Source organism: Eublepharis macularius, chromosome 9 (assembly GCF_028583425.1).
Source record: "Eublepharis macularius isolate TG4126 chromosome 9, MPM_Emac_v1.0, whole genome shotgun sequence".
NCBI classification, from domain to species: domain Eukaryota; kingdom Metazoa; phylum Chordata; class Lepidosauria; order Squamata; family Eublepharidae; genus Eublepharis; species Eublepharis macularius.
The window spans coordinates 52,917,358-52,937,430 of NC_072798.1; the positions used below are offsets into that span (position 1 = coordinate 52,917,358).

General features: G+C 41.7%; 1 protein-coding gene across 2 annotated transcripts in view; it reads left to right on the forward strand.

Annotated features, from left to right (window-relative positions):
* Positions 1–471: 471 nt before the first annotated feature.
* RASSF9 (Ras association domain family member 9) overlaps positions 472–20,073 on the forward strand; it is a 47,325-nt gene continuing 27,723 nt past the window's right edge. Inside the window, exons 1-2 of one of the 2 annotated variants that reach the window (XM_054989317.1) lie at positions 472–623; positions 9,438–9,499. Coding sequence is in view for 1 of the 2 variants with exons in the window: in XM_054989316.1 (XP_054845291.1) it covers positions 577–623 (47 nt within the window). In the remaining variant the exon portion in view is untranslated. The remainder of the gene's footprint in view (positions 624–9,437; positions 9,500–20,073) is intronic. The other variant, XM_054989316.1, reaches the window with a different exon arrangement.

The following is a 20,073-nucleotide window of genomic DNA, read 5'->3' on the forward strand; positions in this document are numbered from 1 at the left end:
TCGTTCTGACCGTTTACGTCTGCTTTCTTGCATGTGACCAAGTGGTCTCTACTCCTCGTGCCACTCTGAATCGTCCAGGCGCCACAAAACTGCTTTTCGTCTTCGCCCACGTCTCCTAAAGTGCCGCAGACAGAATGGGTGTAGCACGTGGCTGGCGCTGGCCTCCTTAACTTGACCTTGTAAACTTCCAACGAGAGTCCTCGGTAGGTTTCCAGGTGGACTGAAACGCGACCACCGCCCTTCTTCCGTCCGCGGGACCTCGCTTAGCGACAGCCTGGCAAACAATTTTTCAGCACAATCGCCCGACCTTTTCCCCCTCTTTAGGTTTGTTTCTAGCCCTCCCCTTTTGCCTGCTCATAAACGCCTCCTTCAAGACAGCAGCTGGGCAGGACTCCAAAAAAGCAACCAGGCAAAGAGCTGAAAGTTAGCCGCGAGTTGCACAACTTTTGACGCTGGGTGACTATGCACAGGCTCGCGTAGCAGCAGCGACTCCAGCAGCGGCAGGGAGAAGGGACTTACTCCAGCCTCCTCGGGTCGAAGGCGGTTGATGTAGGGCTTCACATTTGAGGACTTACCATGGCTCCCTTTGGAAAGAACCTCTTAAAGACCCGGCACAAAACTAGGTAAGCGATGAGTCGTGTGGATACACACACATGTATATTCGAAGGTACCTCTTTGATTGCCGCCCTTGGCGAGAAACAAGCAACCTCTCGCTGCTTCTTCCGAGGCTTTGGAGACTATTAATGTGGGGCTCCTGCTGTATGCTCAAAGTTTAGCTTCTGAAAAAAATCCCTACAAACTCATCGGCATGTGTCTCCTCCTCCCCTTCCCGCTTTTACCTGCCTTTTTGAGGCACATGAAGTCGCTTTCGTGGACGTTTCGTTTGCCTCCCCCCTTGAGTAAACACGTATGATCACGTTACGCTTCCTGCAGGCTGAGCGTGAAAGAGAATGACATTCCAGCGCAGATGGTTTCGTGGCTAGGAGTGGGGACGGGAGTAATTATATTATAGAGAGCTACAGCGCCCCTTCTCCGAAAAGAAAATTAGAAGTTGCAGCGTATATATGGGCTGCCTCCGCGCAAAGCAGTGGGCACTGGCTTATTGAAAGGGTTTGGGGTAAAGTGAAGTGACTCGTCGGCACCGGAGTGACTGAAGCTGCCCCTTTCCCAGCTCTCTCAGAAGTTTGGTTGCTGCTGAAAAGCTCTCGGGAATCAAATCTTGCTTCTACAGGCGGCCTTCCCTTTTCTCTGTAAGTTTCCTAGGCTAAAGGGAAACTTGAGGGTGTGGGGGATATCCATCTCTTCTAACGCTAGCTGGATTTTGAACTGGGATTCCGAATTTTGGGGGCTACTTTGTCAGGGAGTACGGGGTATTTTTGAGAGTTCTGCTTGGTTGCTATTAGGGGCAACTGTTGAGGTTTTTCAGGGGCTCCTTCCTCAAATAATTGTGCATGTGTCTGCATGTTCCTTACCAATATCATCAAGAGAAAATTATATGCTCTGGAATTGTGTAATTATTTTTAACTGCTAGTGTGTTGTTGCATTTTAAGTGTAAGCCTCCTTGAAGGGAACATGATATTTCCAGTCTCTTTGGGAATTACAGTGTCTCAGACAAGGCTTTTGAACTTGATATGGATGGCTAAAGTGACTTTAGGAGTTCTCTTTTGTTATACCAGTTTGTGCTTCTCTGATTTCTGGGATTGTGGTTACAGGTGTTTGTAGTCTTTTTAAAGTAATCAACTTTTAGTTTACAGCTCTCCAAAGCAAAAGATCCATTTCCCCCTTCCCGTTACTGTAATATTCCCATCATGGTTATGTGGCATGACTTATCTTACAAATCATGCTCATGCCTGCAAATTATAAAGCCAAACAACCTGAACCGTCCAAGGCCGCAAATATGAAGCATCACTGGCTGGTTATCAACCAGGATAGTATGGTGTTATTTAAAAACTGTGTTTAGGAAATCAGCTGAAGACCAAACAGAGTTCTTTGAGACAACAGTCTATTTTGATGTTGGAAAACTGTAACTGTTGCAGAAGCTGATCCAAAACACAAGGGTAGCGGGAGAGAAAGACCCTGCAAGATTTGAAGATCTAGACTTGGATACACCCCCAACTATCAGAATATACACATGCACATACATGATCCTAAACTGGTGGAGAAGAAAGGCAGAGGACTGCATCCCCTAAACAGTGTTTAAATTCCCTGGAAAAAGAGTGTTAATCAGAAAATCCACAGTGGATTTAGCTTGTTCTTACTGGTGCAGTGGGGTAATTGAAGTGGTGGAGAGCAAGTCCTGGCACAGGAACAAAGGGGAGAAACTGGAAAAGAGACAAAGCCACCCTTCATTACAGCATTGGAACCAAAGGGACAATTGTGCTAGTTTGCTCCTGGTGGAGATTTCCGTGTGACAACTCAAAGGCTGCTAAAAGAAATGGAAAAGTGATATTGTAAATCTGAAATTATGCAATGAGATAGGAATAATTATCTTGTACTTTCTCTGAATGCTTGCTATCTTTGCCAATGTACCTCAAATCGTGCCCTTAGTGCGGTCTGTCAAACTTTTAATTGGGACATAATACAGGAGGCTGGGAATTGCAATTTTTGCTTTCTTCTCCCAGCTCTATTGCTTGCACTCCAGAGTAATAGTGCCTGCTAGGCCTTCTTATAGTTCGGGACATGCTCACAACAAGCTCATTTGTAACCAAGGCCTGTTTGTTTCTGAAGCTGGAAGGCTCAAGGAACTGCTTTAAAATACTGAATAACAGTTCCTAGAAATGAGTAAGAAACACAATTTGAAGTGCTCTACAATGATAAAGTAGGTTTAAAAGAGTCCTTCAGAGTTGCCTTGGTGAGAATCTTCTTACCGTGACATGATTAACTTCATTGAAGACTGCATTGCTAAGCACACATTCTAATAAATTTTAGTAAATGGAGACATTTACTTCCGAATAAAACATGCTAGAATTCATTTAACTGGATGAGAAGAACATTTAGGGTTGGATCCAACCAACCTTTCTGCTAGAGGATAGGATCCCCTTTGATCATGTGACTTGCATGGACAAAAGCCATTAAGATGCTGAATTGCATGAGATTAAGTGAAAAAACTGACTGGATCCTCATCCAGCCATTAAAGAGGACTGCTGGATTGGAGCATCTAGCTCCGCATTTGGTTATTGACTGGCCAGCAATGGTTAGCCAAATAATTCCACGTTGGTTGTATTCAAGGCAGAAATACAACAGTTTTTCTCTCTTGTGGGCCCCCAACATCTTGTATTCCGAAGTGTACTATCTGTAACCATGTAACCATTTAGTTTTTACAGCTAATAAGCATTGTTGCTCGTGGCTGTACATGATATTAAAGAAAGGGTTAGAAATAGGATTGCCAACCTCCAGGTAGAGCCTGGAGATCTCCCACAATTACAACTGACCCCCCCCCCCACAGACAACAAAGATCAGTTTCCCTGGAGAGAATGGCTGCTTTAGAGGGTGGTCTCTTTGGCGTTATATGTGGTCCTTCCCTTCACCAAGCCCTGGCCTCCTCAGGTTCCAACCCCAAATCTCCAAGAATTTCCCAAATAAGAGTTGGCAACCCTAGTTGGAACTGAAGATTTGTTGCTTTCAGACCTGTGCTTAAACTAACATGGATATTAAGTGTTTTAATATGAAAATGCATTGGTGGTTTTGTAATGTGCTAAGAACAGTAGACACATAGTAAGGCTATTCCTTATATATCTCATCTCTTGAGTATACTTGTACCCTGGGAGCCTGCTTGCACATATGCACACAGCAGTGTGTATTGAAGCTTGGTTCAAATCATTTTCTAGACAGTTACAAACTGGGTTGGTTCAACTATGGCTGTTGCCAAATACAGCTTGGGAAATTCCTGGATATTTGTGAACAATGCCTGGGAGGGTGGAGGTTAGGGAGGGAGCTCAGCAGGGCTGTGGTGACATACAGTCCACCCTCCAAAACTGCCTTCAGAACTGGTCTCTGTAGTATAGAGGTCAGTTGTAATTCTTGGAGAGGTCCCATCTTGAGGCAGGTAGCCTAAATTGTGGCAGCCACTGGTGTTCTACAGAGATATTCATTGGATTTTGGTGAGTATGTAGTACTGGGGACAGACTATTTGGCATTCTTTCTTGAGGCTGAGATGGCCTTTGGTTAGAGCTCTTTTCCTGAAAGTGGAGTCCTGTTCACAGGGGTCATTTCGTAGAAAAAGAGCTGTGGAAACTCATTAGCATAACTCATTAGTATATGCTGCGCCTCTTGCCATCACTGGAAGTGTCATTGGCATAATTGATTTGCATATACTACACCCCCTGACACCTATCCTGGCTGTTTTGGACCCAATCCTGGCCATTCTGGGCCGAAATTGGGCTGAAAATAGCCAAAAAGGGGCCCACAATGGTCAGGATCGGGCCGCTGCTGAGTGGGAGAGTGATCCACCACCCATCAGAGGCCTGATCTGGGCTGTTTCAGCCCCAATCCAGGCTGAAACAGGCCCAAAATGGCTGAAAATCAGGTGGGCGGGGCCACCTGACATGTGACCTCTTGGGAGAACTGCCGGAACTGCATTCTTGCATGTTCCTCCTCAAAATGAGCCCTGCCTGTTCATGAATTCATTAATCAATGCCAGTTAATCTCTGCATCCAAGAGGGTGATAGCTAGGATATTTTGCCTTAATCAGCAGCATATGATATAACCAACTTGCTTGATCCATCTATTTATCTTCTTAGATGCATTCCTTGCCTGTAAGGCCTTGCTAACCTCCTGTACCTCTGTCTGTTTTCTGATGGCACACTGTAATTTAGATGATCATAGACTGTGTTCTTCTCTTGCATGGGCTAATCTGTTAGGAATGTTTGGTTATGGAGGAGTAGCCTCCTTATTGCAGTGGGTTGCACTGTAAAAATGATTTTTAATGTGACTCTTAGTCCTAGTTTTTAAGGCTTTGCTCATGCATATAAAGACAAACACAGCAAAAGGTAAATTGGTTCAGATGATCAAACAAAACTAATTGTTGTGCATTTGTGAAACTTCTGAGTCCCATTAAAAAGAATTCCACAGGAAAAAGTCATAAAGCAAAAAAGCAGCTGCCTTTCCACAAGTGGAAATAGCAGATGCAAAAAGAAAAGGGATAATACATGACCTGCATAATGATTGCACCAAGTTTGGGCCTGGGAATAGTGGCTTATTCTTGCCTGTAGGGGTTGCGCACTAGAGAGGAATGGAGATGCTTATAGCTTTCGTCTTGTTTACTTAAACCCTCACTATACATTGTACATAATGGTAGTGTAGCAACCTCTTCAGAACAAAATAGTCACACCCTGTGAGGCTGAACAATGCCATTTGAAACCTTATGAGAAAGAAATAGGTGACTTTCAGGGGGAAGGGGCATCTCTCCCTTCCTCTTGTACTCCTGATTTACTACACTTGAGTGAAAATGGTGTGTTGGTTTTATTTAGTTTTAAATTTTATTGTTTTGATTATGTCACATCAATTTTATTCAAACACATATTTCTGTTTTTATTCTTGTTATATGTGATTTGTAATGGCCTATGGCTAAACACAATAAACCTTTTACTTACTTTCTACTACACTTGAGATGAATTTTCCTGTTCTGAAAGCACTGTCAGATGATCAGTATGAGCATATCATGTGTAGAAGTAGGCCTCCATTTACCTGCTTGAGACAGCAAAATACCCGTCCCCAGCCCCAATTTCCCACCCCATGAGGAACTGAAGAGTGGAAGAAAAATGGCCTCCACATAGTGATGCTCTAAATCATCGCCCAGAAGTGACACAGCTTCCCAACTTCTATTCTCCTCAAGCACACCCCCACCCCAAATCTCCTGGTGCTCTAAGGTAGCATTAGAAACCTTAAGTAGAACTTGAAACAATGGAATTGGCATCTAGAACTTGCTGTTCAGAGTTTGTTTGTGTTTTCCTTAGAATATTTAGGATACAAATATTACTTATTATCTCCTTGCTTTTCTACTATTTCACATGTACATGAGAGAAAAAACAAGTTCTTGATCTCACACATACCAATAGAGTGGATACATCCATTGCCTGACCTTTCTCTGCTTCAATGCACTTCTTCAAATCAGGTACAGTAAGTATCCACACCTCTGTCTACTGTGCTGGTTCTTCTTTTCCACATCAAAAATAGCCCCTTCTAGACACTTCTAAAGGTGCTAGAAAGACAATAACAGAGTGTAGAAAGGTAGCCAATGCCTTATACTCTAAGAAAAAATAGGATTCTTTGGATGAGCCATATTTTCCTAACATGCTATCACTTTTTTTCATGGACTGCCATATGTGGGGGGGGGGGGCAGGCTGAGAGCCAGTATCTCACAGGCATTCTATCATTATTATCTGGTAGATGCAGGTAGAGGCAGTTGCAACAATGTGATCTTCATAACATGTAGCTGGGTATTTGGCAGGTGCAGTTAGAACAGCCTGTTAGCAATTATGGTCCAGTAATCTCTGGATACTGATTTGTAACCATGGGAAGAACTTTCTGTTTGTGGCAAAGAACAGAGATATTTCCCCAACAGTTAATTAGCTGCTGCACTGGGAATGTAGATAACAATTTCATTTGTGTGGTGTTAGATCAAGATGGGTAGCTGTGTTAGTCTGTCTGTTGCAGTAGAAAAGAGCAGGAGTCCAGTAGCACCTGTAAGTCTAACAAAATTTGTGGTAGGGTATGATTTTTTGTGAGTCACAGTATCTGAAGAAGTGGACTGTGACTCCTGAAAGCTCATACCCTGCCACACACTTTGTTAGTCTTATAGGAGCTACTGGACTCCTGCTCTTTTCATTTGAATGATATGATGAACAGTGTATCATACCGTGTATGGAAAAGAAAAAGAATTAACTAGGTTATTTGTTTTCTTTTCAGCAATATTTCATCTCTGTATTCCTATATTTAAATGTATGCTCCTTTATTCCTGAATTTGAATTTATGCTTCTTTTCAAATTTCTGCAGTTCATACTCTATTGTATTGTTTATTAAATGTCTCAGCTAGTGATCATATTGACTTATACTATGTAATTCGCCTTGAGTCTCAGAGAGAAAGGCAGATTATAAATAATAAATAAATAAATTTATAGTCCACTTTCTCAGTGAGGGCCAGGCTACAAGTCACAGATGACACAGGTTGGACACTTGTCATCTTCCCTCAAGTTTTGATGGGAAATGTAGGCATCCTGGTTTTACAGCTTGGCTCTCCGACCGCTGTCCAATGAACTTTTCAACTGTCACTTGTCCAACATTCCACCAAGCTGCCTACATTTCCCATCAAAACTTGAGGGAAGCTGACAAGTGTCCAACCTGTGTCATTCGTCACTTGTAGCCTGGCCGTGAGACTCAGAAGATTACACTGCACATAGGCTTTGCTAACATATAAACTTGCCTTCTGATGAATCAGACTACAGTCCATCTCACCTAGTAATAACTTTGCAGATTCTCCACGGTACAAATAACTTAAACATGGGACCTAGTGCATATCAAGCACGTGCTCCATCACTAACCTAATGGTTCTTTAGTGAGGTTTGTCTGGGATTTGAAATGAAGGTTCAAGCAGATGTGATGCTGGGAGTTCCATTCATGGTAGCAGGTAGTAGAAATCTGATTGGATTGGGACAGTAGTGTGAAGGGTAGGGGTTTAAGCCTCCCCCCACTGCACATTTGTAATCAATTTAAAGTGCTGTTTGTTCTATAGGAGTAAACTCACAGGTTATGGTACCTGTGCCCAATGGATCAGATAACAGCTCCTCAGATAACAGCTCTCCAGGGCCAATTTGGATCAGAGGAAAGCTTAGCCTTCCTTACCTTATGCTATAGTTCGACTCTGAATCAGGGTCCCATACACCTGATTTTTAGAGGAAAAGACGTAATGGGACTTCCATCCATGGGACTCTCAACATCATGTCTGTTTGAGAAACCAGACTAATGTTCCAATCTGAATTATGTTCAATCTTTGGAGAAAGGTTTCTTGCATTCCATATGACTTATTTTCAAGTAAACGTACATCTAAAAATGTTGTATGACTCCGACGCAAGAGAAATCTAAACTAAAAATAATTCTCAAATCAGTGAAACTTCCTATACATAGACACAATAAATGTGAAAAAGGCAGCAGAAATTTTCAGAAACTAATTTTGACAAAGATTACATAACCTACAAGCCATTTTTAATCTACAATGGAAGAAGTTAGTATGGCAAAAAGATAGGCCTTCTCTTCCCTTTCCAAACAGCATCAAGGACTGGAATAATTGTAGTACAAGTCTATTAATTTTTATATGAAAGATACTGCAGTTGAACATTCTCATACATTCTAACAGATAAGAGGAGAGAATCTGTTCTTCATGTATTGGAAAACCTTGTCCAAACACCTTTAACTGACTTTTTTTACAGAATTCATTACTAAGTTAGATTGGAGATTCTTACTCATGAAACACGAAATAGAATCTAGAGGTGAGCAATCTAGGTCTGGAAACCAGGAAAAAAGCCATATTTATGCTGATCTGTCTAAATCTAGCTTTCTGAGATCAGATTAGAGAATCCTGGATCCGATCTGGGAACCTGGATCAAGAAGTCCAGATAAATTTGAGTTAATCTGGGAAATGTGGCTTCAGCCTCTTGTAGCTGGTTCCTAGACTTCTCCATTTTTTTTCCAAGAAGAGGAGGAGGAATGAAGGCAGAGGCAGGAAGCAGTGTTCCTCCACTGGTCCTGGGTTCTTCCTGAGTTCTGTGATTGACACTGGTTCTGTTGGATTAAGTTACAATGGTTTCGTTTGGACGGAATTGGCTCGTTTGACATGATTCTCTGGTTTGACGTCAGTCCCCTTGCTTCATTTTGATTCTGGGTGGATTCCATTGCCTTGCTTCAGTTTGGTTCTGTTGGGCATTCTCTGAGCTGAGCTTGCATTTGGGAATGCCTTGCCCCTGTGATTGTTTTGCCTGAGAGCCAGCTTGGCTTTTCCCTACCATAGGAAACAATGGAGAGTGGCTGGGAGCATCCTGTTAAGCGGCCCATAGAACTGGACCCCAGGGTCCAACCTTTTTGAGCAGATTTCCAAACTAGAAGTGATACAGGAGAGCCAGTTTGGTGCAGTGGTTAAGAGCGTGGGACTCTAATCTGGAGAACCAGGTTTGATTCCCCACTCCTCTGTTTGAAGCCAGCTGGGTGACCTTGGGCTAGTCACGGCTCTCTGGAGCTCTCTCAGCCCCACCCACTTCACAGGGTGTTTTGTTGTGGGGATAATAATGGCATACTTTGTAAACTGCTCTGAGTGGGCATTAAGTTGTCCTGTATATAAATCAAATGTTGTTGTTATTGTTGTTCAAATCAAATTTTTTAAAAAGTTTCAGAAAATTATTGAATGCCCTAAATATGCTTATTGTATGTCCGCTCATCTGTTTCAACAGAATTCAGCTCTTCCACAGAGGTCACTGGGGTACCATGGAAATCTGCCAACTTTAATCCCCAGGTACCCAAATATGTCTTCCCTCAGCTGTTTCGTCAGTCTTGTACTCCTTCGTTTTCCTGCTACATTCTTAACAACCCAGATTTCCAATCACCTTCAACATTAGTTGGCATAGCTCAGTTCTGATCAGGACACACATCCAGTATCCCTATCAATTATCCTAGTTTACATATTATACATATACCTTTAGTATAAATGTAGCACCCCAACAGGTGCATACACCATTTTGTGTATGTGCATTTTGTAAATGTTTTCCTATTTTGCATGTCTTTGGAGGGTTTTTTTTACTTTACTATCCTGGTCTCATACTCTTCAGGATAGGTCATATGATTTATTGTAGTACCCACACTTACACACGTACCAGGAATTATAGGAATATCAGGTTCATCAAAGGAAGTCAATATTAGTACTGTTAGCAAAGTATGTGAATAGTTTCTGATCCTCTTTGATATGCAGTGCATACAAGTGAATTTTCCATTGTCGTGTAATGTGTTTTATTTTGTAATCTACCTCTTGGTTTGTGCCTGTGTAGCAGTTCCATTTTTGTTTATCTATTTTAATAAAACTCCTCTGTTGTGCTTGAATGTTCATTTTGCTGTTCCCCAAGTCTCAAGTCAATATAATCCAACCCTATCCCCATCACAATACTGGTAGCCCAACTCAGGGGACCCTGGTATATATAAGAAGAGATCTGATGTAAGTAAACCCTAGTGGTGCTGGTCTACAATCTGGATGTACTCAGAGGGATGCTCCTGGAGCCAGAGAGCAGACATGTGTAGCATTTAGGTAATTGTTAATTACCCAATTTGGGTAATTGTTAATTTTATGGAAAAAAAATCTTTAGAAATGGAAAATTTTCCATACAAAAATAAAGCACTGAATATTTTCCCCTACATCACTGTACCTTTCCTTGTTGCCACCAACCATCCCTGCAATAAAAGAGGGCTGGTTCACATGTCTCTCTCTGACAGCAATATTAGAAAATGACTTGCATCTGTGAATGGGCAGCCACTAGCAGAATTTCAATTTCACCTCACATACAATGCTTTTTAATGTAGTTCTCAGATTCTGCTGCCAGAAATCAAGTGAGGGAGATACATGTATGAACTGTGTGATGAGTTCCTTTGAAAAACAATACCTTCAAAGTAATAGGAAACTCCTTTCTGTTGTGGTGTTATACATATCCACTGTGTCCCATTCATACATCCCAGCCATCAAATAATCACATTCAGGTTAGTTTAATGTAATATGCTTGAGGAGGGGCTGCCTTTGAAAACCATCCGTAAACCTCACTTTGTCCAAAACAAGCTGGATGCAGGGATCTGCTATAGTGTACACTTCCTTGCTCACTGCTGGTCTGTGTGAGGTATATTTTTCCCTCCAAAATTGAAGAAGTTGTATACTGGGGCAGGGAAGCCTTAGGTAGCATGTATTTGGGTATAACTGTTGTCCCACACTTTCAGGACGTATATACAGTTGGATTATTGCTAACTCAGGTTTAAGTAGAGGAAAAGCAGAGTCCCATGACCCTTTAAAATGAAATGGCACTAGAGGCTAAGAAAAGTTTAAAAAGATAACAGCAGATTTATTCAACAAGCAGGATTGGTATAAAGATAGGCAGGAAAAGGAAAACTGAAGTAATTTTTTTTTTGTTGATCAGAGTACTTCAACAGCATGAGGCACAATAGTCTTCTTCAAGCTTAGTTTCAAATATTTACAGTACTTAGATATTAGAAGTTGGTATTTGGTGATTTTACATTCCAGTTTAGGTGTACGGACTTTTAGACACAGCACTCTTTTCCTTTTACTGCAGACCCACAGATTCCAAACTCTTTTTCCTGTCAGAACTGTGGCTAGATAATGTCCTTACTCCAGACTACCTTCTGCAATCAGACAAAAGCCCGTTGTTTTCAAAAGTTTACTGAAGAAAGAAAGCATTATAGTCCACGAGCCTGAATACAATATTCAGGATGGTACATGTGAATTGTTACCAATGACAGGCAAAGCATGAGGCACAAAGTAACAGATCCCAGCAGGCCCAACCTCATTGTTCTCATAACAATCCCTTTGAAGCTTGGAAAGCGAAAGTCCTTCGAGGCTGGAACAGCGGTAGCCAAAACATTCCTCCTCTGGGAGATAGGGGCAACCGGATGTGCCGAGTTGCCAAACCGAGTGCCAAATTGCCTTGGACACCAGAATGCCAAGCAGCATTCAACCACCTCAAAACACAGTTTGTTTCAGAACCCGTTCTGCAACACTCCGATGAGAATCGCCCCTTTGTGGTGCAGGTCGACGCCAGCGACACCGCAATTGGAGGCGTACTTTTGCAAAGGGGGGAGGACAGGAAACTCAAGCCCTGTGCCTTCCTATCCCGAAAATTTTCTGAAGCAGAAAGAAATTGGAATGTTTGGGGAAAGGAGGCTTTTGCTGTAAAAGCAGCTCTCACTACCTGGAGATATTGGTTAGAAGGAGCCCGTCATCCTTTCGAGGTTTGGACGGACCATAAGAATTTAGAGGCCCTATGCAGCCCCCGAAGACTTAATGCCAAGCAGCTGCGGTGGGCGGAGTACTTTTCTAAATTCAATTTCACGTTGAACTTTCTACCGGGCAAGACTAACTTTCTAGCCGATGCTCTATCACGCATGCCCCAGCACAAAAGCAAAAGGGAGGAGACAGTAGACACCGTCTTTTCGCCTACGCAATTAGGGGGTGTGGTGACCACTCGCAGCCGCACAACCCAATCCCCTCAACCCGATCAGGGGTGGAGACAAAAACTGAAAGCTGAAGTGGAAAAGGAGGGGGGGGAACATGCCCAAAGACAAACTGCAACAATCCAAACAAGGGGAATGGCTTTGGGGAGACCGCTTCTATGTACCCAAAAGTTTAAGAAAGGAAGTTTTACAACGCTGTCACGATGCCCCTACGGCAGGACACTATGGGTACTTAAAAACACTTCATTTAGTGCAACGTCAATTTTGGTGGCCAGGCATGCGCAAAGACATTTCCCAATATGTAGCGTCCTGCCCCGTTTGCCTCAGTGCCAAATCCCGCAAAGGCAAACCACCAGGACTCTTGCAACCTTTAGAAACGCCAAACAGACCGTGGGAAGTAATATCTATGGACTTTATTACTGATTTACCCCCCTCCAAGGGGCACAACTGTATTTTAGTCGTAGTGGATTTATTCTCCAAGCAAGCTCATTTTATACCTTGCACCACTATACCTTCCGCTCGAAAACTAGCTGATATCTTTCTAAAGCACATTGTAAAAATACATTCTTTTCCGTCAAAGGTGATTTCGGATCGCGGCAGACAATTCGTTGCCAACTTCTGGCGGGAGCTTTTACAAATGCTGGGTATTGAACAAGGTTTAAGTTCAAGTCATCATCCTCAAACCGACGGACAATCAGAAAAAACTAATCAAATATTAGAACAATTCCTCCGCTATTATATCAATTTCCAGCAAGACAACTGGGTCGATTTGCTCCAAATGGCAGAATTCTCCTACAATAACAGTGTGCACGCCTCCACAGGAGAGACTCCTTTCAAAGTAGTTTATGGCTTCCACTTCAAACCCTTCCCGTTTGAAGCGCTCCCTCCTCCTACTTCAGCATCCCAAGACGTCACCGAATGGTGGGGGGAAGCGGCTCAACAATGGACTCAAATTAGAAAACACCTCGACAAAGCCAAACAGGATTACAAAAAGTATGCCGACCGCCACCGTGCGGCTGAGTGGGATTTACAACCCGGTGATCTTGTCTATCTTTCCACAAAGAATCTGAAAGTAACCCAGACCAGCCGCAAATTGGCTCTGAAATTCCTAGGACCTTTTCCTGTTGGTAAAGTAATTAACAAAGTGACTGTTGCCCTAGATTTACCAAAGAATTTACGCTACGTTCATGATACTTTCCATGTCAGCTTGCTGAAACGAGCTCCTCCAGCAGACCAATGGCACACCCGTGCCCCTCCTATTCCAACTCTGATTGATGATCAGACCCATTATGAAGTACAACAAATTTTGGACTCTAAATTAAAACGAAATCAGCTCTTTTACCTCATCAGGTGGAAGGACTTTGACTCTGGGTTTGATGAGTGGGTGAATTCTGTGCACGTACATGCTCCTAGGCTAGTCAGGGCATTCCATAAGCGCTATCCCCATAAACCTGGGGGGGGAGCATCTTAGAGGGGGCAGAATGTCATGTTCAGGTTTGCTAGTGCCAAAGAGACTCCATTTTAATCCTTTCAGTATTATGAGTGCTTTCTTCACAGGTGCCAGGATGTTCCCAGGCAGCTATCTCCCAGAGGAGGAATGTTTTGGCTACCGCTGTTCCAGCCTCGAAGGACTTTCGCTTTCCAAGCTTCAAAGGGATTGTTATGAGAACTATGGGGGGAGGTTGGGCCTGCTGGGATCTGTTACTTTGTGCCTCATGCTTTGCCTGTCATTGGTAACAATTCACATGTACCATCCTGAATATTGTATTCAGGCTCGTGGACTATAATGCTTTCTTTCTTCAGTAAACTTTTGAAAACAACGGGCTTTTGTCTGATTGCAGAAGGTAGTCTGGAGTAAGGACATTATCTAGCCACAGTTCTGACATTTCCAGACACTGAGCAGGAATTATTCTTCCACTAAAGACATAGCCCTGTTCTTTTGGCTAAAGGGAGTCTCCTTTTACTGCACACTTCCTCTGCCAACCACACACTCCCCTCCCAGTGCTATCCTGTCTGAGTAATATTAGTGCTGGCTTTCCCACTTTAGTTCTTCAACTAAAAACTTTTTTTCCAACCATAAGCTGTCACAGTAAGGGCAAATGTTCTCTTCCTTTTCCTCACACAGAGGAATTTCAATCTGTCCTTCCCTGGTCAGATTCCAAGCCTAGACTCCCCCCTGATAATCCTGTCAGCTCCAATTTGTGACTTTTTCACTTGCCAATCACAGAGAGGGAGGAGCAGTATGCTGAACATCCTCCCTTCAGGCAGTTGCTTTTTAACTCTTTACTTGCCTTTCTCTGCATGCAGCAGTTGGTAATCCTTGCATTTAATGTCCATTCTGTCACAGCTGCCTGTCAGTTTCTGGACATAGTTCAAAGTGCAAGGGCCTTAAATGGGTTGTGGTCAGGGTAGTAGGAGGACTGCCACCTTCCATAATGTCCAGTGTGCTAGTTAAGATCTGCCTCCCCAACCCTGTTATCTGAGCCTAGACTGTAGAAGTGAGGTGAATGGTGACCAGGAACAGGGCTTTTCCATAGTGGCATCTTACCTTTGGAATGTCTCCCCCATGAGACTCACTTGACATCTATCTTCCTGTCATTTCTGTGCTACACTGAAACATTTTGCTTGACCCAAGCTTTAAACAAAGCATTCCATCTCTTTTAGCTGTTTTTCTAGTCTGTTTTAAACTAGAGGTCTGTTATGTAAATCACATTTTAGGCTGCTGAATGTTGTTTTATGCTGACTTTATGCCCTTGTTTATTACTGATAATTCTTACCAGTATTAACTTGTGATCTGGCTTGAGGAGGTTTCTGTAAAAATGTTGCAAACAAATTTGTCACTGAAAGAAGTATGTCCTCTGTCCAGCAAAGACATATAGCCAGCCTTCCTTCCATAATAGTATTTATTACAAAGAAGTGCCCATCCAAAATGTTCATTTTATATAGATGGGGAGGCAATTTATAGTTATTTGAAATATTTGTTCATTACAACCCAGACACACTCAGTTTGACATAACACCAAGCCATTGTTAAGGACATTTAGCTATGGATTGATGTCCCTGCATAGGGTTGCCAATCTCCTGGTGGGGCTTGGAGATCTCCTGAAATTACTACTGAACTCCAGACTTCAGAGATCAGTTCCCCTGGAGAAAATGGCTGCTTTGGAAGGTAGACTCTATGGCAATATATCTTGCTGAGGTTCCTGCCCTCCCCAAATTCTACTGTCTTCAAACTTCACCAAATCTCCTTGGAGATGCCAGGGAGTGGTTGAACTTGAGACTGTTTGCATACAAAGCACATGCTCTACCACTGAACTGCAGCCGCTCTCTTCTGTGATGTCTAAATGCGACAGCTAAATGCACTCGAGTTTGTAGTCTCTCCATAAACTGAAGTTCTAATTTTTAAGTTTAACCCCAGTTTAAAGTCCTCATTTGGACTTTAATCACAGCTGTGCTCATGCCTTATGCAGATAAATCAGGATTTAAATTCAGTTTGTTGTAATACTTGAATGCAGTCTTGGGTTTATCAAGACAGTGAGGTGCAATGCTTCTACAGTTGCCTTCATTGGTATTTCATGCAAATTAAACTAGATGTAAAGATTTAGATTTCAGCATATTGATTTGAAAGTGTTGTGATTTGTTGTTTAGTAGGTATTGTGTCTCTGTCTGCTGATATTTAAACTCCACTACTCAAGTCACTTGGAGGTAAATAATGTTTATGCTAAAATCACTTAGGTGTCCCTTTTAAAATAAATTTGTCTCTGAGTAGTCTTGTGAATTTCAGTTGGTAGTGCTCATCCAATAAGTGTGAGATAAATCAGAGGATGATTTGTATCATCTGTTCGTACCATTACATTTGTTTGCTTGGGATATTATTCTATGATCCATAATGCTAGCTTTCCACCAGATGTTGTAATTTACATGGCAGTATAATCCAGCTGTAACTCTAAAGATAAATTTAACCTTAATTATTATTTATATCAATGTTTCTGGATGAAAAAGGTGTGTATTTTGCACCTTTTCTTCCTTATGTTTACAATAATTATGAATTAAGGATTTCCTACATGGATGGAGAATAGTTTTCTGGCCAAGAAGGTATTACTTTGGCTTCTCCTAAAAATAAAAAAGGTTTATACTCAAGGAGTGGCAAATGTAATATATCTCTTTTAAGTAGTGGGAAAATATATATGAACAATATCAGCTTTCTGGTCATGGAGTAAAAGTATCTGAAATTACAGAGACATATATGCATTTCAAAGGCATATTGTCCTAGTGACCTAGAAAAAGCCATGCTGGGTCTGAGCTTAAGAACTGAGGTCAGTCCCAGTGATTTATGAAAGTGCATTTATTGTCAGGATGTCTTATATAGCCTTTGGTCACTTGAGAATAAAGGTTTGATTTTGAGGGGGGCAGGGTAAAGCAATTACTTCCTGATGAGTTTCATTCAGGATTCTGGCATTTGTCTACAGTCAAGCAGGGTCGAATCCACATTACTCAATCTAAGTCGCATGTTCCCCGCATTCTCCACGCAGTCCCAAGTGCCGGTCACATTACCTCATTAAACAGATGCATTTCATTCGCATTTCTCCCGAATATGTGGTAACAGGTTTTCATCGGGAGTTTCACGGTGAACGTGAACGGGCAAATGCACAATTTACGCGTTTTTTAAAAAAACCACCCCCCTTCCTGTCTCTCCGGCCGTTCCGAGAGTTCCTATTGGCTGATTCAAATTTCAAGTGCTCCATAGTCTGCAAAAGACTGTTTTTGACTTCATAGTGTTGGATTTATTGATCATGTTGTTTCTAAATCAAATCTGGTCGTTTGAAAAATCATTTTGGGGTGAATCCCTCCTCAGAACAGACTCGCGAAACATCCTTTTTAACTGTTTTTTATTTTTCTCTGGATTACTGTGATATCGAAATTACGGTGAATCAATCATTCGAATTTAAGAAAACACAGAACAGGACCTCCATCATGCCTCCAACACCAACCACACCCACCATCCACTAACACCCACAAAGAAATCTCCACAAAATGCTTGCCTTTTTATAGTTATTTCAAATCCCCCACCAGAAAACATGAACCATTTGCTTTCACGGCCACGTGTTATATCACTTCATTGATGTTTCCTTATAAGGCAAGATGGAAATAACGGAAAAGTCAGTTCAAAAAAATAAAAAAAAAATGTTCCTGCCCTCAAAAGCGGATATTCCAGTCACTGTGTGACCGTAGGAGTGTGCGAGAACAATACATTTGAGGATGGAATGTGAACGGAGGGGAGAAATTTGTGGATTGAAGACAAATGCAAAAATACTGGGAAAAATGTGGGTGAAAGGTGAATGTGGATTTGGCCCAGGTCTTAACCCAATAGATACAGAGTAATTATTGATTAGGTAAAACTTTCTAATGCTGTAATAGATAAAAAGGTATTAAATAAACTGGGTCCCCAGTTTTAAGGATTCAGGGAGTATAAAAGAAAATACTCATTTCAGGTAATAATTAGTTTTTCAGGATTCCTAGCTGAAGCACCAATCTGGAAACTTGTTTGGCTAAAGATAGGATTGCCAAGTGTGGGTTGGAGAATCTGAGCATGGATTTTTGGGGAGGGAAAATGCCTCATTTGGGTATAATGTCATTTTCTCCAGGGGACTGATATCCGTCACTTGGAGATCAGTTTTAATGCTAGGAGATAGCCAGTCACCATCTGGAGGTTGGCAACCCTAGCTAAAGAACTCTTTTTGTTTTTATTGGAAGATTTGAGGCAAATGGCAATGTATAGCCATAAAACTGGAGAGAACTTCCCTCCCTATTCCAATCTAATGCTCAAAGAAGCCACAAGACTTAACAGATTTAAAATGGCATGCAGTTAAAAAACATTGAATGTTAATTTGCTTAATCTTTATATTGTCCAGTCTGTCAAGATCTAGACATCTTACATCACTACAAATATATTCTATACCTATTAAACTAGGATATGACCATGAGGTAGAATGCTCTGACAACCTTATCACTTTGCTTATGGCCTTTGAGACAGTCCTTGTAATAACAATTCCTCCATTAATTTACTTTTGTTTAAAGGCATAGATGACCAATCGACAGCCCACAGAGCATTTTTAATGGCTGTGGGGTAGCTTAATGGGATGTTTGCAGTGCATGTGAAAATGTTTCAAGCTGCACAGTGTCTTGTAGTTCTACCCAATCTTGATGGCAAGCTGTGTAAGAGACGTATCTGGCCTTACAGGTGTATTTACATGCACATATCCACAAATGGCTCTGCCAGATGAGTTGGCTTTTCTTTTGCAGTTCCCTTTGAAGGGTTGCTGCTCTGTTTGTCTAGGGAATGAGGCTCTCCAAATGGGGAAAGGTTTTTAACCAAGTGCTTTTGGTGTAACACTTACATGTGTAAGGTTTCAAAGAAACTCTTCTGGAGAAACAGTCTCAAGCCACTAGAAGGCTTTCATTTGCTATATTGCCTCGTTGTATTGTTATGCAGTAAAAGTTCCAATTTTTAATTTGTAATGTCATCAAAGTTACCTAATATGAGCAAATTTAACTTTTAAATGTGGTTTACCCTTGGTGCTGGAAATGTGGTTTACCCTTAATGCTATCACGTCAAAGCTGACTTATACCCCCCGCTGGGGTTTTCAAGGCAAGGGACTAACAGAGGTGATTGGCCTGCCTCTACAATGCTGGTCTTTGTTGGAGGTCTCCCATCCAATTACTAACCAAGGCTGACCCTGCTTCACTTCTGTGATCTCACAAGATCTCACAGGCTAGCCTTACTTAGGAATAGTCCTTCAGGGTTGTGGTTTGAACCATCTTTATCTGGATTTGTAAATACTCTTTTCCATGGTTTGAGAATGGGATAGGACTGAACTTCAGCTAACATGTTTGGGAATCACTTTTACATTGACCTGCCTTGCTTGGTTGCTCAGGTAATAGTTCCCAAGGACTAATGGAATAGCTCTGTGACATTCTTTCTGCTTGCCCTCCTAAATTTCAAGGTATACCTTTCACGTAATTATAACTCAAACTATGAGGGGAAAAAAGGAGTTTTGTGGGACCTCAAAGGCTAACAGATTTTGCATGGCCTAAGATTTTATTGGCAGGATCCCACTACGTCAGAAATGTCAAGTGTTCCTTGGCAGAACACTTTGTGTATCTGTTGAGGTGGATTGCAGTGTGTGAAAGGTTCAATATAAATATAAATCTGTTCATCATTTAAGATGTCTGATACTGTTTTTCATTTTTTGCTGCTGTATCAGATTTAAACAGTTATGCCTCATAATGAAGATATTTTCCCTTACATAAAAAATAAAATAAAATCAGAGCACTTAATGTTCCCCACGTAATGTAAAACAATGTGTGGTTCTATTTCTACGCAGAAACAATCATGTTGCAAAGTACACAGATTATTATGCTGCTTCTGGAGAGAGTTTTCCCTGAACACGCCATACTTTATTTACATTCTAGAAGTTAGAAATTTTTTTCATGTTGAGCAAAAGAAAATCGTGTTTTTTAAAATAACTATTTTTTGTTCTGTCTTTAAAATATATAGAAACATAAACTGTTCCTTTCATAGTGAAATCTAATGTTGGGGGTTTTGCCATGGTGTTGGGGGGGGGGGACACTGCTAGCAAAATTAAGCTGCTTCCTTGCCTCCTCCACCTTGCTGAAGCTCACTGAGGACCCTAACCCCAAATTCTGTTCCTCGGATCAAGAGCAAATGAAAATCCTTTCCCTTCTTTGCTACTGTAACTCTTATTATGCTGAGGAAATGGCAACACCTTCGGATCCCGCTCATGTTTTCCAAAACAATGATGAGGACTGTTGTAAACGAATATAGAAACTTGTTTTGCAGATTACC